Below are 13,738 nucleotides of genomic sequence, written 5' to 3' on the forward strand. Positions count from 1 at the left end.
AAGAGTAAAAAACCACAAATAAGCCCACTGAGAAATGGGTAAAGGACCTGAATAGACATTTCTCAGAAGACATACAAACGGTCAGCAGACATTTAAAAAGGTGCTCAACTTCACTAATAACCAGGAAAACAGAAATCCAAAGCGCAGTGAGATACCACCTCATGTCTGCTAGAATGACTTTCATCACAAAGAGTTGGAGGCGATGTAGAGAAAAGGGAACCCTTGTACCCCGTTGGTAGGAATGTAAGTTGGTACAGCTGTTACAAAAAACAGTATGGAGGGAAAAAAGAACAGTATGGAGGTTCCTCAAAAAATTAAAAATAGAAATATTTTATGATCCAGCAATTCTGTTTCTGAGTATGTAGCCAAAGGAAATGAAATCAGGATCTTGAAGAGATAATCTACACTCCTATGTTCATTGCAGCATTATTCACGATAACCAAGATATGGAAACAACGTAAGTGCCCATCAACAGATGAATGGAAAAAGAGGATGTGGTTATATACATACAGTGAAATCTTATTCAGCCTTAAAAAAGGATATCCCACCAGTTGTAACAACATGGATGGACCTGGAGGGCATTATACTAAGTGAAAGAAGCCAGTCACAAAAAAGACAATTACTGCATGATTCCATTTATATGAGGTGTACCTAGAGTAGTCAGATTCATAGAGATAGTGTAGAAAGGTGGCTGGGGAAATGGGGAGATGTTTGTCAGGGGTACAAAGTTTCAGTTATGCAACATGGATAAGTTCTGGAGATCTAATGTACAACTGTGTGACCAGAGTTAACAGTACTGTGCTATACACTTGAAATTTGCTGAGTGTAGATCTTAAGTGTTTTCATCAGAAAAAAAAAAGGAAAAAAATAAGGTAACTATGTGAGGTGATGAATATGTTAATTGTCTTGTTTGTAGTGTTTATTTCACAGTGTATGCATATATCAAATCATCAAGTCATACACCTTAGATATATATAATTCTTGTCACTTATAGCTCACTAAAGTTTGGGGGCGGGGGGAAGCAGGGTATAGGCTAAACAGTGCGTATCTGCAGACCAGATGTACCCGGCAGCCACCACTTCCCAGCCTCTGATTTAACTCATCAAGCCTGCAGCTCCTCTGATGAAATGTATGCATCAGGCTGATGTTTCTTGGGTGTTGAATGTGTACAAGGGACTAACAGATTAGAAACTGTCATCATAATTCTGTTAAATCATAGCATAAGAGAATGTTGGAACTAGAAAGGAACTTGGAAATATCTAGCCATTTGTTTACCAAATCATGGCGTAGATGAGATCTTAGACGGCTCATAGGTGAATGGTTTTTATTTTAACAGTTGTATGTTTATTTTAACACGCATTCAGAAAGTATGATTAGCGTGTGAAGCCTGTGATTTTGTGAATGTTAGTTACTGTTTAAGGTGAGTTAAAGAGCACTGTTAAATATGTATGTATGTACCAAAATATCTACAAGTCCTTTCCTTAGTACCATTCCTTCAAATAAAGTAATTTGGTACCCCCCCCCAAAAAAAGTGTATGTAAATATGTGTGTAATAAATATAATAGTATAAGTGGTGCACGAAAATGGCAAAAATTGTGAAGGTTGTGTGAGAATGACTGAAGTATGAGTAACACTGATGTAGACTAAATCATCTTATTTAGATGAAAAAACAGGTTTAGAAGATTTTGCCTGTGGCTGCGGACTTTTCTAACTTCCATTCAAGTTCTTTTTTGCCCTCTAAGAAAAGCATATAACATCAGTATTTTCCACATAAAGTTACTTACCCATTTAAATAATTATGATGGTTTTATTTGTCAATTAGCCCTCAGTAAAGCTGGGTGGTGGAGAATAAATAAATAGTTATGGTGAGTATCGACTGAAAAAAAATGCACAGTTGAGAATAAAAGTTGAGAATTATGTTTTATTGGTGGACAAACCTGAGGACTTAAGCCAGGACACAGCCTCTCTGCAGGCCTGCTCCGAAGAGGTCAGGGAGGAGCCAGGGTATAGAGGAGTTTTTGCAACAAAGACCAGGTAGTCGGAACTTCAAAATATTACTGTTAATTAAAGAAAACCAGATATCTCAAGTTAATGAATTGAGTACTTTTCTGTGTATGGGAAGATGCAAGAGTCTGGGCTCATTGAAGTCATTCCTTTGATGTGCACCTTAACTATCTGGGGCCAGTATACTGTGCTTTCCCATCCTGAGTCCCCTTAGGGTGCACCCTTTGGAGGTGGCTGCAGTGGCTGAAGGCGTGGTGTCATTTGTCTCCATCCTGAGTTCCCCCGGGGCTTACCGTAGGGGGCGACTCTGGTGGCTTGTTGGCTGCAACATCTTTTGTTTACTGATATGATATGTGGGGCAACATTCTTCTTTCACATGAGTTAAGTGCTCAATGAAAATACTTGGTGCTGCTTCTGCAGGATCTAGTGGACCAAGCACAGAACTCATAAAAATAGTGGCCTGATTGAAAATCCTCGTTAAGGAAGAATTTAAAGGGTTATTTTGGTTTTGTTTATTTAACATGATGGTCTTTTTGTCAGTGATGTTTTATAAATCAGTAATATTTGCTTCCAAAGGTCTAGTCAAGTGCTGTTTACTAGTTCTCCCAGAACTAGTTTTCTACAAAAACAACTGGTACCAAACCTCTTCCACTTAAACAGTTAACATTTTATAGAATAATTCAATTTAAAATTTAGTAAATTCTCAACTGTCACATTAGAAATCTCATGCTAAGTTCTGGGCTTACAGTGTGGGAAAACAAAGCAGCAGAAGGCATGTCATTTACCAGGGCTCTGTGGTACACGAGGTGAAGGGACAAGATGAAGCTGCTTCTTCTGTTCTGCCACGAACTATAGCTGGATACAGTCCAGCTCCTGTCTCCAAGCCGGGGTGGTAGAGAGGGCCCTGGGCCAGCAGCTGTGACTCAGGAAGGAAGAATGTATAAGACAGCGAGGTCTTAGTGTTCCACAGAGGGAAAACCGAGTCATAGCAGATGCTGCCTCTGAGTTTCCAGATTTCCTGGGACACAATCAGATTTGGCTTTGGAGAGGGCTTATTTGTACCCTTGCCTTCCGACTGCGACTCGTAATCTCCTTCTCCACCTTCCTTAGTTTTCCCTGGAAATGCCCACACGTATGTGTTTGCATTTGTGTATTTGGTGTATGTGTAGGGATCGAAGATGGAGCTCAGGAAGTGGTGAAGGAGATCTTAGAAGATGTGGTCACGTCTGCAGTTAAAGGTAAGAACCAAGACCCCAGCCTTTCCTCCTACTCGTTCCTTCATAGAAGTCCCCAGCCAGGTATTTTAGTGCCCACCCCCAGTAAACTCATGGAAACTGAGTCTGCCCCTGTCTGCCCACCTTTCATATGGAATTCAGAAATTACTTGTCGTTAGTGATTGGCGTTATTCTCACTCGGGTTGGGTTCAAGAAGCACAGTCTGACAATGTTAAGAGTTGGGTGCTCCACATGGAGATGCAGAGGGCCACTCCTGTATACAGCCAGGTTTTTCCAGAAGTGGACGGGGAGCCCTGAGGTGGTGAATTTTCCTGGCCAGCCATTGATGTATCCAGGGGACCATCCCCACGTCAGCAGGTATCAGATGCACAGGGAGGCTTTGTTCATTTTGTTAGACTTCATTCTTAACTCCCTCAGTTTTTGGTGTAGTTTCAGTGGAATTAACCTTGTATAGCTCGGAATGATTATCAGATGATTTTTCCTTTGTTTTTACCCAAAATTTCAGGTCAGTGGTTATGTGCTGAACACTCAGCTCCAGTGCCAATAAACCACTAATGGATTGAAAAGTCAATAAATTAGTGGGTTGCAATCAGCGTTTTCTAAATGGAAGAGAATAAAATGAAAATAGATGCAAGCTGAATGTGACTCATATAGTAATGTTAAGCATTGTTTCATGAAACATGTTTCAGTGATTTATTTATGTGCACATGTGTATAACTGGGTCATGACTGTTAAAATGTATTTCTTAGTGAGGGTCATGGTCAAAGAAGTTTGACCCACTGCTCTAAGCCCTATCCTTTTATTAATTTAGGGTACCACCAAACTATATTCATAGATTTCATTATTTAACTTTTTATAGAAATGTCTTTAAAATAATACCTTTAGATTTTTTTTTTCCTGGGGCCAATGCAAGAAGTTCTCACATAATAAACACTTATCTGTCTTGTTCACTGCTATATCCCTCAGCCCCTAGCACAGAGCTGGGCACATAATAGGTGCCTGATAAATATTTGTTGAATGAATATATGCTTCAAAAACCATTATGGACAGTTACGCTTATTAAGTTGTTCGGTGTCCCTTAAATATATAATGATCCACATGGTAAATTCCTCATAGAGTTCAGATGTTCTGCTAATCATCAGATATGCTTTCTTTCATTAAATGATGGAATCTATTTAATTCTTTGTGTTTTCCTTTTCCACATGGCTGCCAGGAAGCTCAGGTCTACATTTCTTTTTTTCATGTGACTAAGGTTTTCTATCATAACTATCAAACTCTTTTCATTTACGTAACTCTTGTTCTCTAACCCCTTTATTAGTAGCCCTTTTTAAAAAAAAAATCGGTGCTTTTTATGTTTAGCTGGTTCTAATCTTCTTTGGAAGTAGGTAGGGGTGGGCAGGACTGCTGTATTGCACAATTCTGAAGGCACCACTGACCTGGGCCACAATATGAAGGAAGCCACCTGGGAGTGGGGCTGTGGGTAATAGACACATATAGCCAGAGCAGGGCAGTGGCTCAGGGAAAGGGAAAAAGCAGTAGCTGGAAAGTTATGTGAATAACTTCTTCTTGGTGTGAGGCCACCTTTTAGGGTAAGTACTAACTTGGTAATGACTTTTGCATTGTATTTTAAGAAGCAGCACAAAAGCACAGTCTGACGGAGCCTGAGAGGGTCCTGGGTGAACTGGAGTGCCAGGAACATGCTGCGCCCCCAGCAGCTGACGAAAACTCACAGACCAATGGGATAGCGGACGACAGACAGTCCTTGTCATCGGCAGATAATCTGGTACGTTGGTGATCTTCCTATCAGGCTTGTTTTGGTTTTTACTGTTTTAGAAGATGCAGAATTAAATCTCTATCAGAGGAAGTGAGTGAAAACCAACAAGCCCTGTTCAATTCTTTAGCCACACCATCCTGGCCTGATAGTCTTTGTGTTAACAGGTTCCATTCTTGGAACATGCTAATGTTGGTGGTATATAATAGGGTTGTTAAACTGTATTTATTCAGACTTTTAAAAACTTATATTTCCTGCCCTTTTTCTTTTCTCTCAAAATGGTGTATATTCATTATAGAAAAATAAGAAAATACAGAGAAGGAAAATAAGGAAATAGAAGTTATCCATAATCTTCTAACCCAGAGATAACATTTGTTAACATTCTACTTATACTCTCGATTTTTCTCTCCCTCCCATGTTTTTTACCACTTAAATGTAGTAACACAACGTACATGCTGTTTTGTAACCTGCTTTTTAAATTTGAGGTATATTAACATCCTTTCAGGGCCCCCCTAAGTGTGTCTGCTACATTATTATTATTTTTTTAGGTAGCTTTGTTGTTCTCTTGAAAACAGTATATATAAACATTCAAAACAGGAAGAAATGATATTAACATCCCACCTGAACCCACTCTCTCGCTGTACCTTTTCACCAATGTTTCTCAACCTTTTAAATGATCTCTCTCTCACACACACACACGCACACACACACACACACACACACACGGGAGCCTTTTTATGTATTTTTCCCATTCATCACCCTGTTTCATGAAATTTTAAAGCTATTGGTAAACTAGATACCTGTTTATGTACTGTATGTATATCTGTGCTTTATACATATAAAGAATGATTTTTTCCCACACCCATTGCCCCCGCCCCCAAACAGTTTTTGCCCCTGTCTTAGTCTGTATAGGCTGCTGTAACAGAATACTATTTACTGGGTGACTTGTAAACAACAGAAATGTGTTTCTCACAGTTCTGGAAACTGGGAAGTCCAAGATCAAGGTACCAGCAGTTTCAGTGTCTGGTGAGAGTCTGTTTCCTGGCTCACAGATAACTGTCTTCTTACTCTGTCCTTCTGGCAGAAGGGGCGAGGGAGCTCTCTTGGGCCTCTTTAATAAGGACACTAATCCCATCCATGAGAGCTCCACCCTCATGACCTAATCACCTCTCAAAGGCCCCACCTCCAAATACTGTCACATTAGGATTAGGTTTCAACATGTGAATTTTGGGGTGGAGTAGGGGGCACAGACATCCAGTCTGTAGCAGTCCCCTTGGGGTTATATCATCCCCATTAAGAATGCACTTATATAGGGATGTACTTAAATCCACACAAGGTATTTGTGTGTTATGTACTAGGCTGCAACTTTGTTCACTCAACACTGTTTTATGGGCATCTTTTTACATCAGGAGTACATATATGTCTAACTAATGTTTTTAATGGCCATGTGAAATTCTATCATGGATTACCATAATGTAACAGTTCCCTATTAGGTTTTTGGGTTATTTTCAGTTTAATCACAGGAGACAGTTCTACATTGAACATCCTTGTAGATAGATCTTATGCCCATCCTTAATTCTTTATGATAAATTCACACAAGTGGTATCGTTGGGTCAAGAGTTGGGAGCTTTAAGGCTTTTGTTCCTTAACATCAAATTAGGCGGCCAGGAGGGCAATGGTCGAATTTCTGCCCACTTGGAGGCTCTCAGCACTCATTTTCCCATTCCCTCATTAAAACTGAGCAGTAGCATTCATTCAAATCTTTGCTGGTCTGATGGAAGAAAGATCCTGCCTTAATAATTAGTAGTAAGGTTATTTTGGTTTATCTGTTATTTGCATTTCTTGGTAAATTGTTTACTCATGCTTTCTGCCTGTTTTTCATTTGGGAGTAGGGTTTCCATATTTCCTGAAAGAATTATGAGAACTTTTTGTATGTTGAGGATTTAATCCTTGTCATATATTGCAAATATTTATTTTAAAAAAATTTTAATGTAGCTTACTTTTTTATTTAAAGAAGTTTATTTTAAAACAAACACCTGTCATTTTTTCCCCCATTTATCCTGCAATAATATTCTTAGAAATACCTTTTTTACCCAAGCTAATATAAATAATTACCTATATTTGTTTTGGGATTTTTTATGGTTTAACCTTTGCTCGTTTATCATTTTAAACCACCCACACCCACTTTTTGAAGGACAAGGAACAATTTTTAGAATTGCTGTAATGACTCCCCCATAAGCTCCTGTTTTGACATATTGTTTCCTCCTCCACATCCCTCACTTCCCCATTGAATAAATACTGGGTGGGCGAAAAGGTTCGTTCAGTTTTTTCCATAAGATGGCTCTAGTAGCACTTAGTCGTCTTTAACTTCATTTGAAACAGGTTTGTTAAATTGTATGTGACAACTGTCATATCAGCAGACATTTAAAAATAAGAAATCAAAATTGGTGAATTTTTGTGTAGCCATTTTAATATTGAAGATGGAAGAAAAAAGCAACATTTTCATGCTTTATTATTTCAAGAAAGGTAAAAATGCAGCTGAAACGCATGAAAAGATTTGTGCAGTATATGGAGAAGGTGCTGTGACTGATCAAATGTGTCAAAAGTGGTTTGCAAAGTTTTGTGCTGGAGATTTCTCGCTGGACGATGCTCCCAGTTTGGGTAGACCAGTTGAAGTTGATAGTGATCAAATCGAAACAATAATTGACAACAATCAACGTTATACCACGCGAGAAATAGCTGACATACTCAAAATATCCAAATCAAGCGTTGAAAATCATTTGCACCAGCTTGGTTATGTTCATTGCTTTGATGTTTGAGTTCCACATAAGGGAAAAAAAATGTTTTGACCGTATTTCCGCATGCGATTCTCTACTGAAACATAATGGAAAGTTCCTATTTTAAAACAAATTGTGATGGGCAATGAAAAGTGGATACTGTACAGTAATGTGGAACAGAAGAGATTGTGGGGCAAACGAAATGAACCACCACCAACCACACCAAAGGCCGGTCTTCATCCAGAGAAGGTGATGTTGTGTATATGGTGGGATTGGAAGGGAGTCCTCTATTATGAGCTCCTTCCGGGAAACCAGATGATTAATTCCAACAAGTACTTCTCCCAATTAGACCAACTGAAAGCAGCTGTCAAGAAAAAGCATCCAGAATTAGTCAACAGAAAATGTAATCTTCCGTCAGGATAACCCAAGACCGCATGTTTCTTTGATGACCAGGCAAAACCTGTTACAGCTTGGCTGGGAAGTTCTGATTCATCCACCGTATTCACTAGACATTGCTCCTTTGGATTTCCATTTATTTCGGTCTTTACAAAATTCTCTTAGTGGAAAAAATTTCAATTCCCTGGAAGACTGTGAAAGGCACCTGGAACAGTTCTTTGCTCAAAAAGAAAAAGTTTTGGGAAGATGGAATTATGAAGTTGCCTGAAAAATGGCAGAAGGTAGTGGAACAAAAGGGTGAATACGTTGTTCAATAAAGTTCTCGGTGAGAATAAAAAATGCGTCTTTTATTTTTACTTAAAAAAACTGAAGGCACTTTTTGGCCCACCCAATAATTTAAATTTTCATGAGATAATTACATTTATTATTTTTGAAGAGTTACCCTTTGGTTTGGACCCTTTGATTTTTCTCATCTTTGTTCTAATCTTAGGAATCAGATGCACAAGGACATCCAGTGGCCGCCAGGTTCTCGCACATTCTGCAGAAGGACGCCTTCCTGGTGTTTCGCTCCCTTTGCAAGCTGTCCATGAAACCCCTGGGCGAAGGTCCCCCAGATCCAAAGTGAGCAGACAGCAGTTCTTGGCCGTCTATAACCCAAATGACCCAGAAGGATCTTGGGGGCTCCAAGAAACCCCAGGGCCTTGTCCCCTGGTTGGTGTAAATTCAGGAATTTACGGGATGGTTTTACAACTTTTTCAGGCTCATGCAGGTCCCCTAGTCCTTTCATCATGAATTGTCTCTGTGTTCCCACCAACCATGATTATTGTGCCCAATTTTCCTTTCCTTGGTTTACATGCTAAAAATAATCATTATATTGAACATTCATCTTCTTTTTACTGACTAATGAATTAATCTCCTGATCTGGGGGTCCACCATCAGGATGCATACAAACCTCAATTTCTTACCCTGATTGGAAACTTCTTCTTCGTGGATACAGATTTAAGCCCCAGATTCAACTCAGAGAAGCCAAACCTTTAGAGTCAAGGATGTACCACAAGGATGGTAGTGCTGTGGAGTGTCAAAGCAGAAGTTCTGGAGCCACAGGGAGCTGTGTTCAGCCCTGGCTTACTTGAGTCCAACTTCATGGCCGTATGAGCTACTAAACCTCATCTGAAAAATGGGAATACGGAAAATCACCTCACACGATCAATGATGTGAAATGATAGAATGACATCCCAAGCATAGGGCCTAGTACTTGATGAGAGTTTTATAGTTACTATTATTATCATTATTATTAGTCATTAATAATAATCCTCACTCTTCTGTTAAGAATATGGTGACTGTTAGGGAAAAGACTCATGAAAGTTTCCCATTCTTTCCATCCCTTGTGGGCCAGGATGGGGAGCATGAGGCAGATGGATGAAGAGCACTGTTCTCCTTGTCTCTAAAGGTAGAGCGGGACAGACGTTTTCGTCTCACGTGCTGGATGTGAAGTAATTGGTTCTATTAGATTAGTTGCAGAACCAGCTTTCCAGAGTCAGTGTGCACTTATTTTGCTCCTGCTCGGTTCTGTGCTTTATGACAGAGAGTTGGCAGCTCTCGTTCTCCCAGGGCCTGCAGGTTCTGTGAGAACTCACCTCATGCCATCTGCCCTCATTCTCTTGACATTTAGGTGCTGTTGCCAATTCTCAACTCCCTGGCTTCTCAGAAAATCCTGCTCCACTGGTAGAGGAGTGAGACCTTCTCAAGAAACATGCTTTCTAAAATTTCACCTTTCAGCTCTGTCCTTGTTTTCCACTTCCTTCGCCAGATCCCACGAGCTGCGCTCCAAGGTGGTTTCCCTGCAGCTCCTCCTCTCCGTGTTGCAGAACGCTGGCCCGGTCTTCAGGACTCACGAGATGTTCATCAATGCAATCAAGCAGTATCTCTGCGTGGCATTGTCCAAAAACGGCGTCTCCTCAGTGCCTGATGTCTTTGAGCTCTCTCTTGCCATTTTTCTTACTCTTCTTTCAAACTTTAAAATGCACTTGAAGATGCAGATAGAGGTAAGGACTCCAAATTGACTTTTCTTTTTTTTTAAGTTTGATGACACTTTTGCATAATGCGTTAACTGCTGGCCTCATAGTCACCAGGAACTAGAGTTACACAGTCTACTTGCTAGTACCCCAAAGAAGAATTTTTTGAGCAAGAGAACACCTTTTCATAAAAAGTTACTGCCCCAAAATCTTGTATACCTTTCATTTTAACCGAAGGTTTAAATCATATGGTCTGTGTGTTGGGCTCAGTCCCCAAACATGTGCCTATAAGTTGTTTGGGATAACTTGAATTAGTTTCCAAATTGAGAAATCAGATTCTCCATGAACATCCAGATTTGTGATTTCTCTCAAAAAACCACAACCCTGGTCCTGCATTTCCACGTAGCAGCTCTTGGTGGTTTCTCAGGAGCAGCTGCTCTCTCTGATGGGGCCGTGTTCTCGGTTCACTGTGGTCCTACCCTATTAGCTCTTCCCACCCAGGGTTCCGGTGCTGGTCAGCAGTGTGTGTGCCTCACCTCTTCTACTGCCCGGGCTGCTTCACTCATAGGCTCTGCCTGTTCTTCAAAGGCTTTGGGGGTTTTGAGCCCTAATTTAAATTATTAATTGGTATCCTCCTTTATCTTCTTCTTGTCGTATAGGTCTTTTTCAAAGAGATTTTCCTGAACATTTTAGAAACATCAACAAGTTCTTTTGAGCACAGGTGGATGGTCATTCAGACCCTGACAAGGATCTGTGCAGGTATTTTCACCCTGAGGGTGCTCATCTATTTGACTTGCCCAGAAACACTTCTGATGCTTTCATTCTCTAAAGTCCAGATTAAGACCTTTAACTCCTCCTTTTAGAGTTTTAATGAAGTGCTGAGGAAATCATTACCTTAAAGGCTACTGCTAGCCCAATGGCCAACTCAGACTGGTTTGCCCAGGACTTTGTGATTCTAGCATGGAAAGTCCCACGTCCTGGGAAACCCCGTAATCCTGGAAAACCAGGACACTTGTCACCCTACCTACAAGCTGAACGTGGTTTGTAAGTCACAGGGTCCTGGGTCTTAGTGCTGCCAACCCTTGATTGGATGCTAAGGTAAATGTGGATTTCCCTTACACTGTACAATTGTATAGCTATAAACCGAGCATCTGTTTGTTATCTGGGTAACTGCATAAAAGTTACACAACTTTAAGAATTGGATCGGGCAGTTCTCCCTTTTTTTGATGAGAAAAGTGAGCTGTAGAGAGGTGGAAGCAGCTGCCTAAGATTTCAGTTAGTACCAGGGCAGGCCTAGAAAGAGGGCCTTCCATGCTCCTGGTCCTTCCAGCATGCATTTCCAGAGTGAGGTGTGTCCAGCCTGAGTTAGTAATTCACTGGGAAAAGTTTTTGACCGAGGAATCTCATTTAATAAGATAACGTAACTGCTGTCTGTGTTCAGTCAGAATTTCTAATATCCATGTGTTATTTTCCAAGATGCCCAGTGTGTTGTAGATATTTATGTCAACTACGACTGTGATTTAAATGCTGCTAACATTTTTGAGCGCCTCGTAAACGATTTATCCAAAATCGCTCAGGGAAGAAGTGGACACGAGCTGGGAATGACACCTCTGCAGGTACAAACACTGAGAGCACTCGTTTATAATTTAAAGTTCATTCATTTCAGTAAACATTTTTCGAGAGTCACCGTGTGCCAGGCACTGTCCTTGGTGCTGGGGATACAGCAGTGAAAAAAACGCAAACATGCACATCCATGTGCACGATTGCTGTGGTCCCAGCACTTGAAAGCAAACAATGAAGAAGTAAGCCGCAGAGGAAAATAAAGCAGGGACGATAGAGAAGGGATGTTGGAGGTGAGGGTGGTGCCATTTCTAATGGGGCATCAGGGTGGCCTTCCTGAGAAGGTGACACTTGAGCTGAGACCTGTAGAAGCGAGTTCACTCTGTCACCTTTCCATAGATCACGTGAAAACAGGATCCCAGACTCCAGTAAAGGCAAAGGAGATTGCTTCTTATTAGATTCCCTCATTATTAGAGTGCCTACAAAGAGAATAGTATTCTTAACCTGAGGTCTCTGAAGAAACTGGTCAGAAGGTCTGTGAGCCACCTGGAATTATATATAGAATTTTGGTGTATGGGCATTTTTCCTAGATGAAGGTCCATAGTTGTCATTAAATTCACAGAGAGAGATCTGTACTATTTTAGATGCTGTTTTGAGTCTAAAATAATTTGCTTTTTTTTTTTTTGGCTGTGTGTCTTGTGGGATGTTCCCCCGACCAGGAATTAAACCTGGACCCTGGCAGTGAAAGCCCAGAGTCCTAACCACTAGACCACCAGGGAACTGCAACATTTTTTAAGACATTTACAACTTGCATTCAACTTTTAAGAAATGCTCCTTAGAAGAAAAAAAAACAGTATTTTTATTTACTTGCAGAATAAGCCTTAAAATGGAATGCTTTTGTGGGTGTTTAGGGGATAATGGTATGTCCACAATCATTCATCTGCTGGAAAAGATTCTTTTCTCTTTTTTCAGGGTCACTAGTTAAGACCCTCTTATTTATTTATTTTTTTAAATGCTATTTTTAAGTGTTTTGTTTAATTTAAACAAGCAATGAATGAGGACTTTCTTTTAAAAAATCCAGATAATACTCTGTTTTGGGAATGCACACATCCCATATTTTTGCTGCTGGGGAGTTTGTAATGAACACCTTTAAAGATGTTCATGCTTTTGCAGTGAGCCGTCAATATTTATGTCACCTGTTAGCTTTTCCTTGGGTTAATAGCACCGAATGTCAGTGCTTATCTCGTGTCGTCTCAGGATTCCCGGAGCCCTCTAGATGTCGGCACTTAATTTATCTGCTGAGTCTCTGTGTCGTGTCACTTTCGTCCTTTAGGAGCTCAGTCTGAGGAAGAAAGGCCTGGAGTGCCTCGTGTCCATCCTCAAGTGCATGGTGGAGTGGAGCAAAGACCTGTATGTGAATCCCAACCACCAGGCCAGCCTCGGTGAGAGACCCCGGCTGCAAACAACCTCCCCATCCAGCCCTCACCCCCACCACGCACAATAGGCTGCTCACGTCATCGGGGGAAGCTATCCTGATATAGGTGTCTTAGAGTTAGCAAAACACTTTCATTTGCAAACTAGGTGAAGTATTTTAAATGTTCTGTTTTCTCATCCATCTGGAATTTGGGGGGGAATAGTGTGAGTTGTGCTCGAACTCCATTTTTCCAAAAGGGGAGCCAGTTATTCCAACGTTTTTTTAGTACTCTCTCCTTCCCTCACTGATTTGAAGCACCACTGATTTGGTTTATGATATACCAAATTCTCCTGTGTGTGTAAGTCTGTTTCTGAATATTCTGTTCTATTTATTTGCCTGTTCTTGCACCAATACCACGCCTTTCAAATGCCTAGAGTTCTTAGCAGTGAGTTTTGATACCTGCTAGGACAGGTCTTCCTGTTCATTGTTCCTTAAGTGTCTTGACTGGTTTTGTACTTTTATTCTTTCATGTGAATTTTAGCATTAGCTTATCAAGTTTCACAAAC

At 40.5% G+C, this 13,738-nt stretch overlaps 1 protein-coding gene across 1 annotated transcript in view; it reads left to right on the plus strand.

Moving 5' to 3' along the window:
• The window catches only part of ARFGEF2 (ARF guanine nucleotide exchange factor 2), a 99,044-nt gene that overhangs the window by 32,574 nt on the left and 52,732 nt on the right, over nt 1-13,738 (plus strand). The window contains exons 7-13 of the mRNA XM_082669799.1: nt 3,174-3,242; nt 4,871-5,022; nt 8,674-8,804; nt 9,994-10,228; nt 10,858-10,957; nt 11,675-11,814; nt 13,092-13,200. Of these exons, the coding sequence (XP_082525925.1) occupies nt 3,174-3,242; nt 4,871-5,022; nt 8,674-8,804; nt 9,994-10,228; nt 10,858-10,957; nt 11,675-11,814; nt 13,092-13,200 (936 nt within the window). The remainder of the gene's footprint in view (nt 1-3,173; nt 3,243-4,870; nt 5,023-8,673; nt 8,805-9,993; nt 10,229-10,857; nt 10,958-11,674; nt 11,815-13,091; nt 13,201-13,738) is intronic.

This window comes from Grampus griseus (genome assembly GCF_964374135.1).
Source record: "Grampus griseus genome assembly, chromosome: 14".
NCBI lineage: Eukaryota > Metazoa > Chordata > Mammalia > Artiodactyla > Delphinidae > Grampus > Grampus griseus.